This window comes from Haliaeetus leucocephalus, unplaced genomic scaffold, assembly GCF_000737465.1.
Source record: "Haliaeetus leucocephalus isolate CR32 unplaced genomic scaffold, Haliaeetus_leucocephalus-4.0 Scaffold251, whole genome shotgun sequence".
Taxonomy (NCBI): Eukaryota; Metazoa; Chordata; class Aves; order Accipitriformes; family Accipitridae; genus Haliaeetus; species Haliaeetus leucocephalus.
In genome coordinates, this window is record NW_010972687.1 from 7,614,675 (window position 1) to 7,635,723 (window position 21,049).

Genomic DNA, 21,049 nt, shown 5'->3' on the forward strand with positions numbered 1-21,049 from the left:
ATGGAAAAGAAAGAAGAGAGAAGAAATGCAAGTTTTGAGAAAGTGAAATCTCTGTACTGTTATCAGTCTGATGCTTTTCACACTCATCCTCACAGAAATATTAATTTGTTTTTCCCTGCTCTTCTCCTGATACTTCCCCTGGCAAATACTAGCAAGGAATATCTGCCACAGAAAATGTTTCCCATTTTCACTAGTAAAGGGGTTATCAGTAGACTATCCCCCTCTCCTACAAACGAAATGCATTGACTGGAGCAGCAGTCACTTGTCAAGAGGTCTTCTGTGATTTTGATATGTTTTGAGTCTTCACCCTGCTTCGTGTTCTTACTTGTGTTGCATCTAAATGCAGTTTGCAGGCTCTTTGGCATGGATGGTATTGGTATTACTACTGGTAAAGGTAGTTTTTCACAAGCATGCATTTGCTGGAGTTGGTTTTTTTTTTTTCCCCAGTGAAAGGAACTTTGAAAAGGGTAGCGTCTAGGAAGATGTCATTTGCTTCCCAAACATGAGGCCCAAAATTCAGTGTGAGGCTAAGAAAATTGGAACAGGATGAGGGAAAAACGCTTCCAGTTACAGCAGTGGGAGTTGTGCTCTGGGACTGACTCTGGCTCACGTGCCCATCATAACTGAGTGGATGTATTGGGATGAATTTGTAAGACTGACTGAAGGATAATCTCGAGTAGCTATAATTCGGGTTTGTTTTGTCACTACACTCAAAGTGGGGGGGCTTTTCCAGCCACTTGAGAAGAACAGAAAATCCCTCCATCAGCATTAGCGCTCCGACGGGCATGATCAGGGCGCGAGATTTATAGAGCACTGGAAATAGCTTTGCACCAGTCAGCACTCCCGATCCCGCACCCCTCCAGGAGCCAACAGCAACACGTTTGTTCCAAGTGATCTCACTCACTGCCGGGTGGCATTAACAGGAGTTTCCAAGCCCCTGACTGGTGCCATTACCAGTGCTGTTCACTTATCGTGCCTTGTTTTTCTAAACTGGTTTTGGGACTTAATTTCCTTCTTATCTGGCAGCCCAACAATTTAGCAAGACTTGGAAGGTGGGGGAGCTGATGGTAAGAAGGAACTAAATACGGCATTCAGTTGGTTTGGGGTTTTTTTACTGTTTATCCAAAGAATTCATGGAGGAAGGGGTTGGAGATAGTTCCTGCTTTTCTATGTCCTATTGTCCGGAAAGGAGAATGAAGTGGTGGAGTCCTCTGGGCTTCTGAAATCAATCCCAAAGGTGTTTTGAATTGGGTGCAACTGCTTTATATGAAATTTTATACAGTATTTCTGTGTAGGGCAATACAAATGTAGCACTGTAATACAAACCACCTGGCCTTGTCATGGAATTTAAAAGGTTACTCTGTTTGCCTATGTATGATAGCACTGACATAACAGCCAGGATGTCAAGGAGAATGTAGTTTTAAAAATACAAACAAAAGCTCCTAGCTCTCAGCAGCGGTTTTGGTTTTTTTCATTATGAAGCTGTAGGAATTTTTGTGCTTGTGTGGTGCATCCTCTTTGTTGTTTTTGTGTTTTGTTTTGTTTTGTTTTAATTCTGAAAAAAGGTCTGAATATACTTTTTATTTAAAATAAACTGATTTTGAGGCTACGTCCAAACAGCTCATCTAGTACTTCTCATTCCTGTATAGAGGCTGACTGCAGATGCAGGTTATGCCTGGATAGGACCACAGAGCTGGAAGAAATCTGCTACGCCATAAGCCTGTGAGGTCTAAATAGTGCAAGAAACAGGACAATTCAAAGCTGCTAGCTGTAGTTGGTTCTTATGTCATTATCTTAGCCGCATAGATCTGGTCCCACCGCTGAGTCACTGACTTAATAATGTGTGGGTAAAAGTCTGCTGTCCTCCTTTCAACTCCATGCCATTTAAATACCTTTGGGGTTGCAGTGCCCTGGAGAGGAATTTTGTTGTGTTCCACATGGGGTAAACATCATTCTAAGCAGCAACGGTCACTGTGTTCTTGGGAGCAGGGAATAAAAGAGGAGAAGATGAGTCAAAAATCTGAAACATGGAGTAAAATCTAGATGTTCTCATGTCAGGAGTGAGCATCTTTCTTCTGAGTTTATAAAATCAATATATACTTCGCCTAAGAATTTTTGCTGGTGTTTGGGGAAAAGGGGTGTGTGTCAGAGTGATGTGAAAGGTCTTTGTCTTTAGAGTCAAAATCTCATGTTTAATTGTTTGGAAATTGGAAGCAAAGTTTTAAACTACGAAAAATTGGAAGGATGTGAGTGAGCATGGGCTAGGTTGGCTGGCTGTGACCTAAACTGCAGAAAAGCCGGGCAGCCACATTGTTCATTGCCTGGAATTTGAGTCTCATTTTTATATGGAGCTCCAGATTCTGTGTATGACAGTAATCTTGCCTGGAAATCACAAATGTTTGCACCACAGTCACTGTGGGAGGCCAAAGATAAAAGGAAGGCCTTTTTTTGCCTCTAGTTACAAAAGGGAGGAGATAGACGTAGGGGAATGGAGAGAGGGGCATAAGCAGTGGGGATAGCTTACTGTTGCCTTGATACTTGCAGCAGCCTTTCCTTTTGCTGAACAGGAGTTATAACTTAATAATAATCGGTAACAGACGGTTGGTGTGCTTGATGTGAAACTCTTGAGAGCTGGATTTCTGCTTCAGATGTATGGGTGTTTATGTGCTTTTTCCCACTACAACATTTGGTTTTATAAGCCCAGCACGCTTTCATGTGCATGTATAAATAGCTTGTGTTGAAATATATATACAAACACTGTATGGGTAAAAATGCTAGACAGACCCCATCCGGAGACAGCTGGGAGAGACAGTGGCGATGGGGAGTATTTGAAACACTTGCGATGTTGATATGAAAAAAAATACGGTGATACCAGAGATAGTCTAGCCATTATTGTAGACAGGTGTTTCAGTAGGGCGTCAGAGGGAATGTGGATGGGGTTGTATAGGAGATGGAGAGGCAGTTGTGGTGGTGTATTTTGGTTGAGGCATCAGTTGGGACATGCACATATGCCCAAGCCGGTCTTACCTTGCTGAAGGCATGGGGCTCGTCCCTGCAGTACTTCTTGGTGGAGGCTGCACGGGGGGGTTGGTTGTACCCGAGGCCGGCATCTGGTCTTCCTTCTCTTCCCTCGGAGGTACAGGATCTCCCTCCCGGCCCCCCCAGCACTCTGTCCTTTCTCGCCCACAGCCTGCGCCTTCACGCCTGCAGCCATCCTCACCGCAGCACCCAGCTGGGAGAAGGGACAAGCGGGGATGGAGGGCGGCTGGGAGCGAAGCCCCGGGAGCACCCTGCCAGCCCTCCGGCAGGGACGGGGAAGGCACGAGGAGCAGCTGGGTCTGGTGCCGGTGCAGGGCTGGCTCCGCGGGCAGCGGGGCTGCGACCCACCCTGTCCTGGGGCAGAGTCCCGCTGGGATGCCGGCACGTCTCCCAGTGCCGGGGGTGCAGGGAGGTTTGTGGGGTGGTGCAAGCCTTTCTTCTGCCGCCAGCCAGAAGGCAGCCCTGCTCCTGAGAGCCAGCAGCACCACAGCAAAGCGAAGCTCGGCACACATCTCCAGTGAAATTGTTAAAAAGGCAGCTGATGACATTTTTTCTGCCATCTCCATCTTGCTGCAAGCTGTGAACAGCGCTGACGCTCCGGCATGCTCAACAGGCAATACTGAAAAGGCAGGGGAAAGGGGAAGCATTTGGTTCCAGTGTAAGTAGTGTATTTATGTTTTTAATTAAGGCTTATTTTTAAAAACCTTTGTTTTTCAAATTAAGTGAGTTCACATGCTGTGTTAAACATTTCCTTACCTCACATGCACTATGCTATAGGAGCCGCTCCCCCCAGCACGGAGATGGCGGCAGTGCACATGAGAATGCAGTGAGAAAAGCCTTTGGGCACAGCGGGGACGCGCTCTCCCAGCAGGCGTTGAAGCATCACACTACCTTGGTGCTGGTGGCCCTCTTCTCATCCAACCGTGCTGTAGGTCACTGTCCTCCTACTGCTTTTTTTGGTCTGCTGTAAAAGAAGAATGGAAACTGGAGGCCAGATCCTGTTGTGTGTCCGTCTCCTGTTAGGGCAAGGAGGGGCAGGCTGAGGAGTGTTGAGATTAAAGAAGTAGGCATCCTAACCGAGTCACCTATTCACAGTGACAGCTTTGACACCAGGAAAGAGATGCTGCCTGTGCCACCATTGAAGAAGGATTAGACATGGCTTCTTAGTCTCTTCCTTTTTCTGATTTCTTTTGGAAAATTTTCTTCTACCAACACGGATGTCATTGATCACAGATGGGGCCTGCATAGGGAGAAGAGTGTCTGGTCTCTAATTGGGAGCTCTCGGTTTGTGAACCTGGGGTAGGGAGAAAAGGGCATTTGTCTTTTCCAAACAAGTCCTCAGCATGTGCGTCATTACCAGGAATGAAACTTGTCCCGAAATGCTGCCCTTTGGTCGCTATGCCTTTCTGATCACAGAGAGCAGCAGGGATGCCCTCCGCTCTGCTTGGACTTCCCTAAGCAGCATGTTTGGTGATTCCTAGGCTGCTGTATGCTTATGTAGGAAAGAGCCTCCACACTAGCTGTGGAGAAGCATGTGTTTTATTTGGAGGTGGAAGTGGAGTCCTGTGTACAGTCTGTGGGAGCTGGAGAAGAAGGATCTGATCAGGTTGCTCTTGAGCAAGGCTGTGGTACTACAGAAACTTTTTAACAGTAAGGTTCAATTGCGTTACTTAGAACTGGGTGAATGCTAAAACAGGAGCGTGCGGTTGGAGGGGAGGGGAAAGGATGGGAAGGAAATACATGCCCAGAAATTGCATTTATAAAGGTGAGAATGTTCAAGCCTGCACCTCTTGCTACTTGAGGCAGGCACAGCTATGGAAGCACGCTGCCTGACCTGCTGGCACACTTGCGCAGTTACGGGTTCAAATGCTGCCAGTTGTCCCACAGCCTGCTGTTGACCAAACAACAGAATTTGTTTTTTAAAAGCTTGATTGTACAACACCTCTCTGTTTTACTAAGTGGGGGCAGTTGCTGCGTGAGCTCTACTCACGGCACTCCCATCAGTGCTGTTGAGTGGAGGAAGGAGAGAGAGGGCTTGCAAGTCCTTCTCCCCTGTTGCCAGCACCCCTCATAGTGTGCAGTTGCTTTATCTATGCAGAAATAAAAATCAGAAGGAGTAAAATGAATTAAGGAAGTAGGATATTGCTACCAATATTACCAAAATCTAAAGACTGGTATTCTGCTAAAATTAGATTTTAAGTTGCCTTTTAATGACTGGTTCATACTCCAAGTTTTGAAGTATTTAGACCCCTATGTAGGCTCCTCAAAATGACAATTAGCTCCTGACAAAAATTATTTTGATTAGCGAGCCCATCATTAACTTAGGGTTTCCCCGTGCTACATTTTGCTGAGTTCTCAGTGGGTGAAGATACTAACACTGCAGAATGCACAGAGGGAATGGAGGTTGTCCGAGGTGGCAGGAATTGGCATGGAGCTGCGTGTACAATCAATGGTGTCCAATGCAGAGCATGATGGGGCTCAGTGAACTCGGTCAGCTTCGGGTCCAGCCACCCCTGTCCCCGTTGAACAGCAATTCCTCCCAGTACTCAAAATAAAATGCAGCATGAGTAAAGCTACCAAAAGCCATTTTTAAAATTTGAAATGTTATCATCATTTTGACCGTAGCTCTGGAGAATTAAGTGTTTGTTTAATACTGAGAAAGCACTGTGCTCTAAGAAACAGCATTAACTGAACCTTAACACTATGAGGGTCTCAGGAAGAAGGTTGCCATGAAAGATGCCTGCTGCTGTGAAGCTCTATCTGCCCATGGTTTCTTTGACCCTGCAACATTGTCAGAGTGAGTGCTATGAGACCCAAGAGATAACTTAGGCTATGAAAAGTCCAGGAGTTTTTGGTCCAAAATGCAAGCTCATTTAAGATGTTAGGCAGCTTCTTTGCTCAGTCTCCTGACAAACCATTGGCACACGTAATAATCACAATTCCTTGTTAGAATGATGAATCCATTCTGCTTGCATCCCATTCTGCTTGCATCTAGTAGGTTTTTGGCTATTGAGTACATTTTTTCAGATTACCAAACGGATACTCTGTCAGCACAGTTGTAACACACATGGCTGTTTCATTGCTCCTTCTGAGCTGCTTCAGTATCTCTGATCATCTTACTTGGGTAAGCGTTCATGAAACCAAATTCGCATGCCAAAGCACGCGTATACCATGGCATAAAAGATACAAATGCCCATTTGGAATTCAGACTATATAGAATGAAAAGGCACTGATGCAACCTGGCTGGTGTATTAAAGAGTAACTATTTCAGCTAAGGTAGAGGGGAAAATTAAGTCATTAAATGCACTGTAAAATTGGCAATTCTTAAACTGTAAGTCTTCCATGTTAAGCAATTGTAAAACCTGTTTTTTAGTCTAAATACTGTCCTGTAACATGTGGCATTGTTCCTTAATTGTCTAGGAAAATGATGTAATATTTGAATCCAATTTACGTGTAGATAGGAAGAGGCTGGAGATAAATGCTTTCACATGGAACAGAACAGCATTCCGGTGCTCTGGAGATACCAGCTTCCTTCTTGTTAATTAAAACTAATCTGTAGTAGCATAGCTTGGTTATTTGAGAAAGTTTGTTTATATTTTTTCCTCTACAAATTGGACTGGAGTCTGGCCTCTGAGACTCTTTAATTAACATTTAAGATTCAAGTTGTTCAAATAATATTTTTCAATAGACTATGATCCTGTGTTTTATAAAGATCCCATATGCCTTCTACCTTTAATAAAGATTCCATTTTGTTGGACAATAGGTCTTACTGTATTTCAAATTACCCCATTTTCTAAGATCTCTAAGTATGTTGCTTTTATTCAGTGATTTAGATTTGTTGTCTCATGGCGCCTTTTAAATTGGATCCAGCTATTAGCAAAATGTACTCATTTTCCCTGAAGCTAGTCTTCCATTCTGCAGACCAAAGGCTTGGTAAACTCTAGCTTTTTTTTCTCCCTTTAATAAAGGCATGGTTTAAATTACTTGCTTTCTAAATCTTACTTGTAGACCTCAGAAGTAAAATATTTATGTTTTGCTTGTATACGTATTATTGAGAACATTAGCAAGCTAGATCATTACAATATAACATAAAAAGATTTCTGTGAGGATGTTTGTTTTAGGCTTGTCTGATTGTTTCTGTGGGGCAGGGGAGAATCATACGGATTAGGCAAAGTAATTTATCACCTGGGCCAGAAAAAAAAAAAATTGCTTTAATTTAAGATGTGTTCAGAATAGTTTAAAAATATTGCTTCTCAGGTATGTAACTGGGAGCTTTTCTTTTGAAAGTCAACCCATGTATTTGATGCCTTAGATGGGTTTAGTAAGTCAGCTTCAAGCACCATTTCCCAAGAGATCTTGGCCCAGGTTGCTGAAACAAAGGGACTGTCTTAGAGCTGGATTATTATTATATTTTATGTAAGTATTTATTTCAGTTAAATAATCTCATGCGACAGCTTGCATTCTCTGAAAACAGAAGAAACATAATTTTGGTTCCTCAACATCTACGATTGCATTGTCAAAATTACAGGTAATGTTTGAGTTGCAAATAATATTGTGCACTACCATGTATTTTTCTTAGAATGAAATTAAAAGATAATATGAGACCACTGGAATTATTTGTATAAGCTCTGCTCCTAAATTTGGGACAGTCTGCTATTTGACAGTAGTATTCGGTCAAGATGTTTCATCTAGGTGCTAGCCAATACTTAGGTCTTGATGTGGTTGATATTTATGAAAATGTAACAGCTGGTTTCCAAATGTTGTACCTGAGACAGCAAGTGTCTCAGTGTCTTCCTGCCACCGAACTGTGCCTCAGAAATACACTACTAATATGAGTAGTGTCTTGGCAAAACTCACAGTAATAATCTTCATTTAGCTTAAAAAGCTGGTAGTGGTAGTCTGCACCAGCTGCAAAAGCAGGGCGGGAGGAAAGAACAATTTCCAGGCAATGAGGATCCATCCACGAGGAACCTGAGGTCCCACCAGACCTGCAGCACAACCCCCCCAGCCACGTCTCTCCATCCTTGGGAGTACCAGCTGTCAGTCGCAGGCTCAGAAGGACATCTCTCAGCCCGGTATTGGAGTCTGAGAAAATAAATTGCATTTCCAACTTTGGCACATGGATCCCTGCGGTTGCCAAACCAGTAAGAGCGTGGGTGGGTGGGTGGGTGGTTACAGGTGTTGCTTCAGATCCAGACAAAGTGTATGTGCTTTCTGCCAGCAGTAACAGGAAGGATTGCTGTAAATTACTTTTCATGTTTATTTTATATTGTTTATGGTGTAACCAGACAAAATGACATATGGTGTGCATCTCTGAACCGTGCAGAAGAGCACAGAGAAAAGTGCAGAGAGAAAATTGGGAGAGGACTAACAAGTTCTTATTTTTGCCACTGAGTATTTGCTCCTGGGAGGAACAGAAAAGCCAAGGAGAGCATACACAGGATGCAGTATGGTTAGCTGAGTCCTACCGCAAGCTACTTAGTTTTCAAAATTTCCTTTTGAGACTGGATTGTTAAAAGTGCCTGTTCACATGACTCATTCGTTAGGCTGTGAAGCTGTGGGGTCCGTTTTACTTTTCCTGCTCTAAGCATTGGATGAGACGTTGGGAACTGATTCCCCCCCGCCCCGTCCTTCTCTTATGTGAATAAAATACTCATGTTTGTGGTATCAGTCTAGGGCGTGGATTATACTAGAAGAATTAGTTCTTTATAGTGCGTGTATCTGAGAAATGCCTGCGTTCGCTTTAGCTGCAGTACGTGTGACATGGCCGTCTACACGCTGCGCTGCACGGGGGGCAGGAGCATTACCGACGTACACGTTCGGTCCAAGCGGTAGCGAAGATTTCAGTCCAAGTGGTAGTGAAGACCTCGGTGCCGGCGTTGCGCAGCTCACCCCCCGCCCCTCTTGTGCTGGGGGCCAGCCTTGGTTTCCGCGCTCCCTGCTCGCTGGGGTCCCGCACCAGACACAGGAGGGCCGGCTTCGCAGGTGCTTCGGCAGCGGTCCGTTCTCCTGTGGTTCACTCTGCCCTGAGAGCATTCAGGGGCTTTTGGAGAACAGGAGGCAAATGTGCAATCTGAGGATAACAGACATGCCGCTCCTGCCCCAGCTGGCAAAGCGCCAGCATTTCAGATCTGGAAATGTGCCAGGATGTGTACTCACCCTGGGAAAGAAAGGGAAAAAAGCAAAAGAGAGAAAGAAAAGTGTGTGCTGTCCCAGATCCCGCTCAACAAATATTTTTCTTTTAAACTATCTGAAAGGAGGTTGATTGCCAAGAACAGGAACCCCGTGGAGGAAGGAACAATTAAGGGAACAGGCACGGCTTAATCGTTCCGTGTTTTCCAAAGCCATTGGGATTCAGATGATCAGGCCATGATACTAACATAAGGCAGCCATACACGATGTTAGTATGTGAGGAGGTAGGACCACATGAACGCCTTCACAGGGAGGACTTCTGTTCTGCTTTCCATGCAGCCGTTATGGTCGCACCGGGAAAGCCGTGTTGGGGATGAGCCGGCTTGTGTGCTGCGTGAGCCGGGTCCCTGCTTCTTACCGAAAGTTCTCAGAAATTTAGGCCCTACAGTCCTGTGACGTCCTCCTTTAGGATCAATAAGTATTTTAATAACTGCAGAGAAAAGACAGCTTCACCAGGAGATATGAAGAGAGCCCTATCCCAGAATACATTATAGTCTGCTGTTGAAATATTCTCACTGAAGGCATAGTTTGAGATCTCGAGCAGACACCGAAGGTGGACTTGATTGCATACCTCCTGGGTGAGTACTGTAATTGCTGGACCATGAGATGTAGAAGAGCAGTGATCACAGGAGAGGACCACAGTCCCCTTCTGCTCCCTGTGTTTCTTATACATGCTATGAGAATACACAAGGGATTTTTTTTTTTTTTTTCAAATATATGACAGAAGGTGCAGAATAAAGTGTATCAGATGAAGACGTGTTTTAAATGTGTTCATACTCTGTTTGGTTGACTCACCCTACAGATGAAAGATGTGTACACTTAATTTTTGAGCCTTGAAGGTTTGGTCCAGGCACAGAGCTGCTCAGTGCTATGAGAAACACCCTGTAAGAAAGCTGGATTGCCTGGGAAAATTTATGGATGAAATCTTTAGTGTCTCCAGGGAGAAGCAGCAGCTGGGTAGCATTTTGAAGGTCTACATTATGGATATGGGCATCTACAGCAAATCTTGGAAATCTGTTGAATCTTGGAAAGGTATTTACTTTCACAGATTTAGCTCTGGTTCCACTTGCAGGAATCTTAACAGCTGTTATTTTGTCAGCAAAAAGCTTTAAGAGACAGCTTTTATTCTCTACCATGCGTTGCGCTGTAACTGTTCAGTATCTTATGTGCTGTGAGCGCAAACTCCTCTCAGCCACAAAACCCCTCAGCGCTTTATTTCATTCATAAGCTGTGTTCAAACTATTTCATATAAAAGGCCAGCTGGAAAGAGGTGTCAGGTACCAAAAAAGGACTTTTCCAGGACCTGTGAGCATTTATCATTTGTTAATTATGCTAATAGGGTTAACATCTAATTACATAAGTCTGTGAAATTTTTTCCTGAGATGTAAAGTTGGCAAGGACTAGGATGACAAGGAAAGTCCTTCCAAATACCTTATTTCCAAAAGCAACAATATACTTAAGTGTGACTTTTTTCCCCTTCTTTTCTGCCTTCCATTCTTGATGTTAACAGTAAATCTATCATTCAGGAAAAGGTTCGTGTTCAGTTACTTGATATGAGCACAATTTGGACTCAGTTTTGAAATGTTAGAACTGCTAACATTTTACTCTTACTGTGAAAGGTGATTGTTATTGCGTGCCCTATCTTTTGAAACATGGTAAGAACAAAGGCTGAAACAGAAGGATTGGGATGGTGGGAGGGTTTTATTGCACTTAACTGTTTTCCTTCAGGATCAGTGCTGAGCCACTAATGGAATATAAATGTGAGGCTGATCACTGCCTACAATTGAGGAAGCCTTGCTGGAGAGTAAGATGACACTTATGCCATAAAAGTAGCTAAGAACAAAATCAGAAATTTAAAGACAACATCAAAAAAATCCAGGTGTAGTTCATGTTCACACTACTGAATTAAAAATACTTTTCAATTGTGATTTGCTTGAAAATTTCCATACTTTTCAGTGCAGTATGTTAGTAACAGGTTTTGTCAATGTGCATTTGATAGAACAGCCTGGCTTTTTAAGTGTAGATGGATTTTAAATGCTTTGCAAGGTGCTTAAAATCTATTAGTGGCAAAGATGTGGTGGCAAAACTGTGTTTCATTTAACTGAAAGCTCCCTGTTTCATGGTTTTATACCTAACTCTTATCCTTTTGGCATGGATTTAATATGGGTACAGAATTATATTTAAGCCTGTTTATCACTTAGATTATACACTTTACATAGGGGAAATTATCAATTACATCTTGTGGCTCTTCCAGATGTTTGCAGTGCTAATCTTTGCCCCCACCCCCCTACAGTATAAAAGAAATAACCTCTAGCCTAACTTAAAGGAAAAAAGTCAAGACTGGAGACGGTGGAGGTGAAGATGCTGCAGATCTGTGCCTGGATCTGGGTTAGTTTACCAACGTGGAACCAGGAGTTTGTCTTTGGGCATTCTGAGTTTCCAAAGCCCGGGCTTACGTGCAGAGAGCGATGCACCTCTGCCCAGCTTACCGACTAGTGTTGAGAGGCATCTATCTGCCTGGCTACTGGGGAAAAAAAATGCAACCCACCCAAACCCAACAACAACAAAACCAACCTGGTTAGGGATGTATTGTTTATCAACACTTACACAGATACAATGCAGTTTCTTTTCTTCCTAATTATCCTAATATTTCTTTTCTTCCCAAAGGTTCGTCATCGGTGGTGTGAACTTGTTGTTAAACACAAGTACGTGCCTGGCTATGGAGATGTTGAGAAATTTCTCAGAGAAGATCAGGTCAGTTACATTTAATTAGCATTTTCAAAATAATCAGCTTTTTGACACCCTTAAAGTGAAACTAAAAAATTTTTTAATATATTTTCTTGCTGCTGTTTGTCAAAAAACTGAATGCGTATTCAGGTTTTGCTTCTTTTGCCCCTTAAACATTGTACTTTAAGGAAGCCACTTACGGGTGTTCAGCCCACCTAAGCATGCTAATTTTCTGGTAGGTGGTGAAATAGGATATATTCCCTCCTCTCCTTTCATTTTATGCAAGCCAGAGGTATGAATGATGCTAGGAAGATATTTCTCAGCATTGGTTCCTTCTACAGGCTGACAAAAGCAAGTCTAGCTGTGACTGTTAAGGCATATAGATATGATCTAGGTGCAAAGCAGTCAGTGCTGTGGTAACTTCAGTTTTCAAGATGACGTCCAGAGGGAGGACATTGCACATTGATACACATCCAGAGAATGTGGGCCTCTCCACAGTTAGGAAAATGCTACCAGAAGATTCTGAAGGTCTTAAAAGGCTGGCCATACATGATGTCTTTACTATGGCTTTTAATTTAGGCCATTATGAACTTAAAATTCTAATTGTACCTCTGCCTTATTCTTTCTATTTCACTTGTATTTATTTTTTTTCACTATGAACTCTATAAAATCAAGACATTCACTGCCTAGGTTGACTGTTATATATTTAGGATGAGTGTTATATATTTAAAATGTATGTGAAAAATAGAAAATGTTGCAAGATATTTCAAAGTCTAGGCAAGCTATTAATGTCTTTACCTTTTATGTTGACAATGAACAAAGCTATTTACAGCCAATGAGGTTTTTGTGCTTTCAGGCAAATACATTTTGTCACAACAGCACAATAAAATTATTGCAGTCTCTTGTGCTCTTTCTTCCAGCTCTGAAGTATACCTCCTATTTATATCTCAGCCAATGAACAGGCCCCGGACTTGCTGGCAAGCTCTTTATTAAAAAAAAAAAAAAAAAGCATAACCCAACATTATTTATGAAAATAAGAAGTTATATATATTGTGTGTATTTTAATCCTATGAAAGGATGGTGATAACCACCAGCAGAAGCCTGGGGTGGGGGGGCAGAAATCCTTGAGTTCCTAAACCCAAACATACTGAATTGCATTATGTTTGGAACAGATACTATGCCAAATAAAGACTAACATTTTCTTCAGTGCAGGGAAATAATTTTTGCAACTTTTTTTAATGTAATCTTCAATATCTTTCATTTACTCCAGCAGTGCGTACAGTTTATGGCACATCCAGCTTCTGGAGTGATTACAACTCAAATCAGAGCAGTTGCATGTCCTTACTGATCACGAAAAACTTGACTTTTTTAAAAGTCTGGGAAAAATGCAAATGTGTCTATTTAAATCCTTTTCAGGTCTACAAAAACCCAATGTGTTTACACATGTTAATGTTTAGGCTTGGAGGTAAATTATTAACACTGGCTAGAGAAGATAACTCCTATTTGTAACAAAATTCCAACATTTTGAAATTCTCTATGAAAGTGACTGGAGCCCAGCTCCAAGGCCGTGTGCATGCCTGGTGTGGCTGCCAGACCCTGGTGCAGCTGCAGACCCTGGAAATCTGAGTTCTTTGGTCTCTGGATGGCAGAGAGCACACTCAGGGGATTGGCGAAGAGTCTGACAGGTTTCTGCCACTTTGGGACTTCTTCCTTTAATTTCAGTCGTTGCTAAGTCTTGTTGAAGCTAATTTTTTTTACGGCTTACCACCCAATGCTGGAAATTGTGAGGAATGGTATTAAAAATTGTGGTTTTTCAATGCTATCTAAATTTTTCCTCAACAGTCCAAACATTAAGTACAACTGTAAAAGTCAGTGTGCTAAGCTGCTAATATTTTGTCACGTGTATAATCCTATTTTGGTAAGTGCAGCTTAACTGAATTCCTGTAATTAGGTGAAAAAATTGTATCATCAGAAAAAAAAAGGCAATCCCCAATATGTTTCCTGTTAAGTTAGTCAGTGATTTGCCACCTGCTGTCGAAGGGGCCCAGATCTCACCCCCAGGTGCCCCTGTTACCTTTCTTGATAGCTGCTATGTCCAGAATGAGTAGTTAGGAAAAGCCTGCCTTCTTCCCAAACCAGAATTTGTGCATGTTCAGCTGTATCTCAGATGTAAAGAGAAGAATCTGAAACACACACCTGACCACATTCAGTTGGTTGTCCAGTTACGGAATTGCCAAATGGGAATTTTAGAGTGGAGTGTTTTGGTTGATGTCCTCCTTATTCGTGTGTGTGTGTGTGTGTGTGTATGTGTGCAAACATCACAATTGGAAAGAAAACATGTATCCTGTTGAAGGAAGGACAAACTGTTTTCTTAAGGGACATTTGGAAATATTTCAGGTAGTGGATAAAAGAAAACAGATTTCAACTTGAAAAGTGGCAAGAAAAACGGAGTGAGAAAACATTTCCTTGTCACAACATAACATACACCTCTTACATTAATATTCTGTTCTTATACACTCAATACAACATATAGACAGCCACCCTTAGGCTAAAGAGATCCAGATAAAACTACTTTTTGGGGGAGAAGGGTAGGTGCTATAGAGGATATGGTATTTTCTGTGTTTTGGATTGTCTTTTTTGTTTTGGCTTGGTTTTAATTAAATGAGTACTAGGAGGTCAATGGAATGAAAACCAGCTAACTAGTCATTACTGCTGGAAGGATGCCTGTGTGTTATGTTCCTCTTTCAGGCAATGGGTGTGTATCTCTATGGTGAATTAATGGTGAATGAAGATGCAAAACAACAAGAACTTGCACATAAATGCTTTGCTGCAGCACGAGAACATATGGATGCGTCCTCAGCCAAAGTGGTGGCAGAGATGTTATTCTGAAGAGGTGATTTTTCTTTTTAAATTAAACATCCTGATTTTGCCTCATACAGAAAGAATATGCAGAGCTCACTAAATGTAGTAAACTTTGGCATACCATACAGCTTATGGCTGCTTAGCTTGAGAAGTAACTCTTGTTAAATGTCTTGCTGTTTTTCTTTTTTTAAGCCCAGCTGCTGGAGCAGTGAGTTAGATACATGTAGGCACTAGCTGGAGAGCATGGAGCATGGCTTTGTTGTAAACTCTGTAATGGACTGTACAAGAGGCAACTGTAAGTCCAAATGGCCAGAGAGGGCCAGGCTCCACCTGCAGTTGTTTCCCATTTGGTATTCTTCACTCTGCTTACAGAAATTGCAATTCTGCAAGGAGCATTTCTGTTTAATGAAGCTGCATGTTGACTTGATAGGCAGCACAGTCTTTGAAAAGCATCTGAGCCCACCAGTGGAAGTATGAAGCTATGCACTTGGAAACAAATCTGAATCATGTGAAAACAAGCTGATAAATCAAATGTTTTTGTGTTAAGTGTAGTGAGGCCTTCGAAGACTGATTATGAGGTAAGAAGAGTAGCCTTAACATGAAGAAGCTGTGTAATATCATACATAATCTAGCTTGTTTCTGAAATTAATGGGGAGGAATCACCAGAGAAGAAGCAGAATTGCAAGAAATATGCATGAAATAAAGATTGCTGCAGGCTGTAAACTGGTAATTTGCAAAGATATTCTCCATTTTTCAGTCTATTTGAGTAGCCGGAGGTAACCTTACAGTGTCTGTACATGCACGTTTAACACATAGCCAATTAGGATTGGTATGAAGGTCTCTTCCAGTACAGCATACCTCAGATTTTTGCTTAATGATATAACTCATCTGACAGATTGATTGCCTTGGTTGTTCACATAACTTTACAGTTGATCTGTGGTATCAAAATTCAGGCATCTAATTTAGCAAAATCGTAATTTTCTAATTGGTACCAAGCAGAAATCTTGATTTTCTCCTGTTCAAGCCTGTACATCTAGCCTTACTTGATAGTGAGTTCTGCTTGAATTTGTAGTGTTTACTTCATTTATATGAAATACAGCAGGTGATAGATACCATGAAAGCAAGTTTGTTTATGAATAGCCATGTTGTTCTTCTGTATAGACAAGAACTGTACCTGCCAAGAAAACTTTTTTGGAAAGGTGGATCAGATGATAGAGTGCCAGGATATCAGTTATGGAGTAGGAGGGTTGCCTTCTAAAACAGGTAGGGTTAAAAGACTTACTTGTGTGCTCCCAATTATTGAGGACCCACAGGAATTTGAGCTATGATGTTCAACAATTTTTAATCTGGTAGATGCCTTCAGGTGTCTGAAGGCCAGAAACATGGAGATGCAGTTTGTTCTGGTACTACTGTACTAGGAACTGTCTTCCAATAGTTCCTTCAATAATAAAATAAAACCCCAAATTTCTACAAGCTTCTCGTGGTAAGTATCTAGCACAGGAAAATTACATGGTATGTGTGTGTCAGGAATAGGCTAGAATTGCCCCCTTGACTTTTCAGACAGACTAGAAATGCATAAAATCTAAAGATACTGTTATGAGAACAACACTTGTGTGACTGCACAGCTTTCTTTTAATGTTGTGGCTGTTTGGGTTCCTGGCATGATGATTTGTGACTTAAGATTAAAATCACATTGCCAGGGATTACCACACAGCCATGACCGCAGCTGCTAGTAGGAAACTCACCATAACTATCCGATCCGTGCACAGCATGGAATCCTCTCCGTCCATTAAAAAAAAAAAAAAAAAAAAAAAAAAGAGGAAAGCAGCAGACGCATCACGGAAGACTCTCATCAGATAATTAGCTATACCAAGATGGAGACCTCTCTGGCAAGGTGCAGAGCTTAGCTGATTGGTGAACAGTGATTGTTTCCCTCTTTGTTCACAGTGGCTAAGTTCTGCACCTGAAGAGAAGGGGAGAGGAGACCTCGCTTAATGTCAGCCTGCGCAGGGCAGAGAGCTGGCTGAGATACCTTGCTGCTGAATGGGCAGGTTTACAATGCGTGCCTGCATGTGAGATGCAGTATATCGAGGATAAGAGGCAGAGGTGACATGGGGTGGACCAAAGACTCTTGGTTTTAGCGGAGAACAAACAGCGCTCCTTAAATTCTCGGTCTGACTGCAAATGTAAGGCATCGCCTACAGTAATTTTGTTGCCATGCTTTTCTAAGGTCAGAGGAAATAAATGTTTGTGACTTTAAACTGGAGTTGCCTATAAAGCTTTGTTTCGCAGTCTTCTCTTTAATGGATGCTGTCATGATCTCTCTGCAGTTGTAGCTTAGCACTGTGTGTCGTTTGCAGGAAATGGTTGTTTCCGACTGGAGCTGCCACTTACGGCTGCTGCTGTTGTTCCAGGCTGTCGATGGACCCGTCCTCCGGTGCCTACTGAGCTGATATCAGTTCTGATTTTACACACTGGCTCAGTTCAGCAGGAACAGGAGTCGAGCCCTAGAGCAAAAAAAGATGTACCTTTTCTAAGAGCCTTTGAGAAATGTTGTTACTGTTTTCTCTCAAAAAACGAATTAGTATGTATTACGATGTCCTGATGTTAAACACTAAATGGCCTAAGGTGGAAAAGCTGCCTCAGTACTGTCTAGAGAACTGTTGGCTTAAGACAAGAAGGTACGTGGATACATAGCACATTGCAGAGTATTGCTGTGGTAACTGACCTCCAGCATTATTTTCAGAGTAAGCTGCTAATAACCAAGAGAACGTGCTTGCAGTGTGGATCTTCCCTGTCTTCTCCAGACCTTGATGTGGTAGCTCTAGAATTCTAAAGAGATCATTGTTAACTCTGTAACCACAGTTATGGTCTACTGGTAACCTAAAAAATAACTCCATTTGGAAAGCTGGGGCGATCAAGAATGCACAGGTAGTCCTTTATCATGACAGAATAATAACTTTTACTGCTGTTTCCGTTGCAGGAAAGATCACAGAGAAACTCTTTTAATATATCTCCTACTAAACCCTGATGGTACTAGGATTTCATTGACCCAAGACATCAAAGGAAGGATTATGTGACTGCTAAAACAATCAGCTGACAGAAACATTCACCTCTCGATATTTATGTCTTCCAGAGGCTCACTGTAACCAAGAACGCATGCGCACAAAACAAACTACACATGAACACACATTACTGTGGCTTTAGGTAGTTCTTTAATACAATAAATTTGGGGTTTATCCTTGCTCTTTGGTGGTACAACCATTCCAGTTTGCAGATGCCAAGCAGTCTTGATTTGAATGATTATGTGCTCCAGTAATTTGGCCAACATTAGGAATCTCTGAAGTTAGATGAAACTGTATTCTGTACTTAAAATTTTATTTGTAAATTCTATGTCAAATTAAAAAGCTAATATAAAATTAGCGGGAGCTGGGGTGGGGCTGGGGAGGTTAATTGGAAGTGTGAAAAGTGACCAGCCATCATCTTGGTGATGGGATGGGATTGAAGGAAAACAAAGATTAGCATTCTCTCTCTGTCTTGTTTAGGTTAACTTTTACCAGAAATGTCAGACCTTCCATTTTCTGAAAATGTCTTCTATACCCCGTGCTGCTCCTTTTGCATGGTGATATATCAACGGTAGCTCTTCTTTCCTAGGACAGTACTGCTCCACTGGTCAGAAGACAGCTTAACTGTTCCTTTCAGAGACTAAGAATTTAAAACACAAAAATTTGTGAACGTATTTACTTTGTACACTATTGTTTTACGTCAAATACTCTTGTAAAAATAAATACTTTTTTCACGTATGTGTAGTCTTTCCATTGCACAGTGGTTCAACATTAATTTACAAGCTTAGGAACAAGAATGACCCCACTTCTGCTTTTGCAGTAGGAGAAAAGGAGCTGAAAGTCACTAGTTAATGGATATTAACAAAAAAATTAAATGTGTTAATTAATATTTTTTTAAAGTTGTCGTGGTTTAACCCCAGCCAGCAACTAAGCACCACGCAGCCGCTCGCTCACTCACTCCCCCCCATCCAGTGGGATGGGGGAGAAAATCGGGAAAAGAAGTAAAACTCGTGGGTTGAGATAAGAACAGAAGAGAAGAAACTAATAATGATAATGATAACACTAATAAAATGACAACAGTAGTAATAAAAGGATTGGAATGTCCAAATGATGCGCAGGGCAATTGCTCACCACCCGCCGACCGACACCCAGCCAGTCCCCGAGCGGTGAATCCCTGCCCCCCCCCTTCCCAGTTCCTAAACTAGATGGGATGTCCCATGGTATGGAATACACTGTTGGCCAGTTTGGGTCAGGTGCCCTGGCTGGGCATGAGAAGCTGAAAAATCCTTGACTCTAGTCTAAACACTACTGAGTAACGACTGAAAACATCAGTGTTATCAACATTCTTCACATACTGAACTCAAAACATAGCACTGTACCAGCTACTAGGAAGACAGTTAACTACATCCCAGCTGAAACCAGGACAAAAGTTCTTGTGCTCAGAATCCAAAGTAAGAGCCTACCTCAGCAGTGACTTCAGTCCAATGAGTACAGTTCCTCTTTACCTCACTACATTTTCTGACCTCCCCCTTTCCAGGCACACAGTGTCAATACCTGAATTTTGGGACACTCAGCAATTTCTTTCAAATGCAGCAAGAGTTAGGAAATTGTCCAAGAACACGCAGAGATACTGCAATGACTTCTAATGTAGTTGTGCTCACAGATGTAGTTATTAAGGGATCCCATTCATTAAAGAGTTATGCTTCATTTCCATTTCACAGGTTTTTCTGCAAAGGAAACCAGCTTAGTTTTTGCCTTTTCCATTGTGTAAGGGAAAGAACCCAGAGCTGGATAAGGCTCTTGCACAAGACAACCAGAAATTAAATATGTTGTAATCCTGTTCATAGCCAGTACTGTTAAAAAAAACCTACATGGTAGGTAAGACATTCCACACATTTGCAAATATCACCGTATTTTTGTTCTTTCAAAACACTCTACTTACTTACCTTACCTTTTTTTAATATTGAGCACAGCAGTAGTTTATTTTGCTTGTGACAGCTGTTCCAGGCTGTCTCAGCAGTATTAATGTGAGCATGAACTTGAATGTTGAGTTCCCTCACAACAACTTTGTGATCCATCATGCATTGTAGCAACTGAGAAAATGAACAGAAACTAAAACACTAACAAACACCAAAAACAACCTGAAAAATGGCAAATAAGTGGCAGGTCTGGCCCAGTATCTGGGCTTGTATGGCCTTTTATAGCTAGTCCAAGCATTGCTAAATAGAGTGAGGCTGCAGATCAATAAGGAAGCTGAAGGTGGCTTCACATAGTTGCTGTCACCATAGCTCATCAGAAGTAAGAGAGAACAGGAGACTTCTGTCTGTATTATACAGTAGCTTCATTAACATGATACAAGCATTAGCATTAGTTTAAAATCCTTCTGAATCATGTAAAAAGCTCTGGGAGTGAACCGTACAAAGTGTCGTTTAAGTTTTTAGCAGGCTCTACTGAAAGCTTAGCAGGAATAAATAAATAAATAAACAAATGTTACTGTTCATTTTACTCAAGATTCTCCCCAGACGGGTGTTTCCATATTAACTTCCTGAGAGGAAGAAGTTGTAGATTCTAATTATAGTAAATAAAAGCAAACAACAAAAAAAATCCATTTCCAAACTTATTGTAACTAAAATCATTACTGGAAGTGGTGGTTTATCAAATGATACTTCTATCTGGACTTGACTGTCAACACAATAAAATCCAGTGAAACTGCCTGTTTGTTGTTTAAGAAGGTGTTTGTTCTTAAGTATAGCCGGGCATTTGGGGAAAGTGGCAAAAACATTACAACATTAAATGTCTGTTCGGAGGTGAAAACTAAGACTTCAATGGTAACATACATTTACATATCAACGTACGTGGCTATGGCAAGCACAGACATTCACACAGGTGTGTCTTTGCCCTACTTAGATTTCATTCTACTTCTGTTTCATAGTCAGCTGCCTCTGAATAAAATAAAGCATTTTGTTTGTTTTTTTCTCCCATCCCTAATACAGTCCTTTCCAAACACAGTGGTAGTTTTACTTTGTATAGCATTAGAAAGTCCAATGCAGAAGGCTGGACTGTCTCCCACTCATTTCATTGATCCAACAGCTGGTTAGGATCTCACTGATACTTGTCTGGACATAGCTTTTAACTGTAAAAATGAATGTCAGGTTAAGCTAAAA

General features: G+C 41.8%; 1 protein-coding gene across 1 annotated transcript in view; it reads left to right on the forward strand.

The window, feature by feature from the left end:
- The window catches only part of LOC104832467 (chromosome unknown open reading frame, human C9orf3), a 181,277-nt gene extending 166,430 nt beyond the window's left edge, over window positions 1-14,847 (forward strand). Inside the window, exons 15-16 of the mRNA XM_010568670.1 lie at window positions 11,899-11,985; window positions 14,707-14,847. Of these exons, the coding sequence (XP_010566972.1) occupies window positions 11,899-11,985; window positions 14,707-14,847 (228 nt within the window). The remainder of the gene's footprint in view (window positions 1-11,898; window positions 11,986-14,706) is intronic.
- The last annotated feature ends 6,202 nt before the right edge of the window (window positions 14,848-21,049 follow it).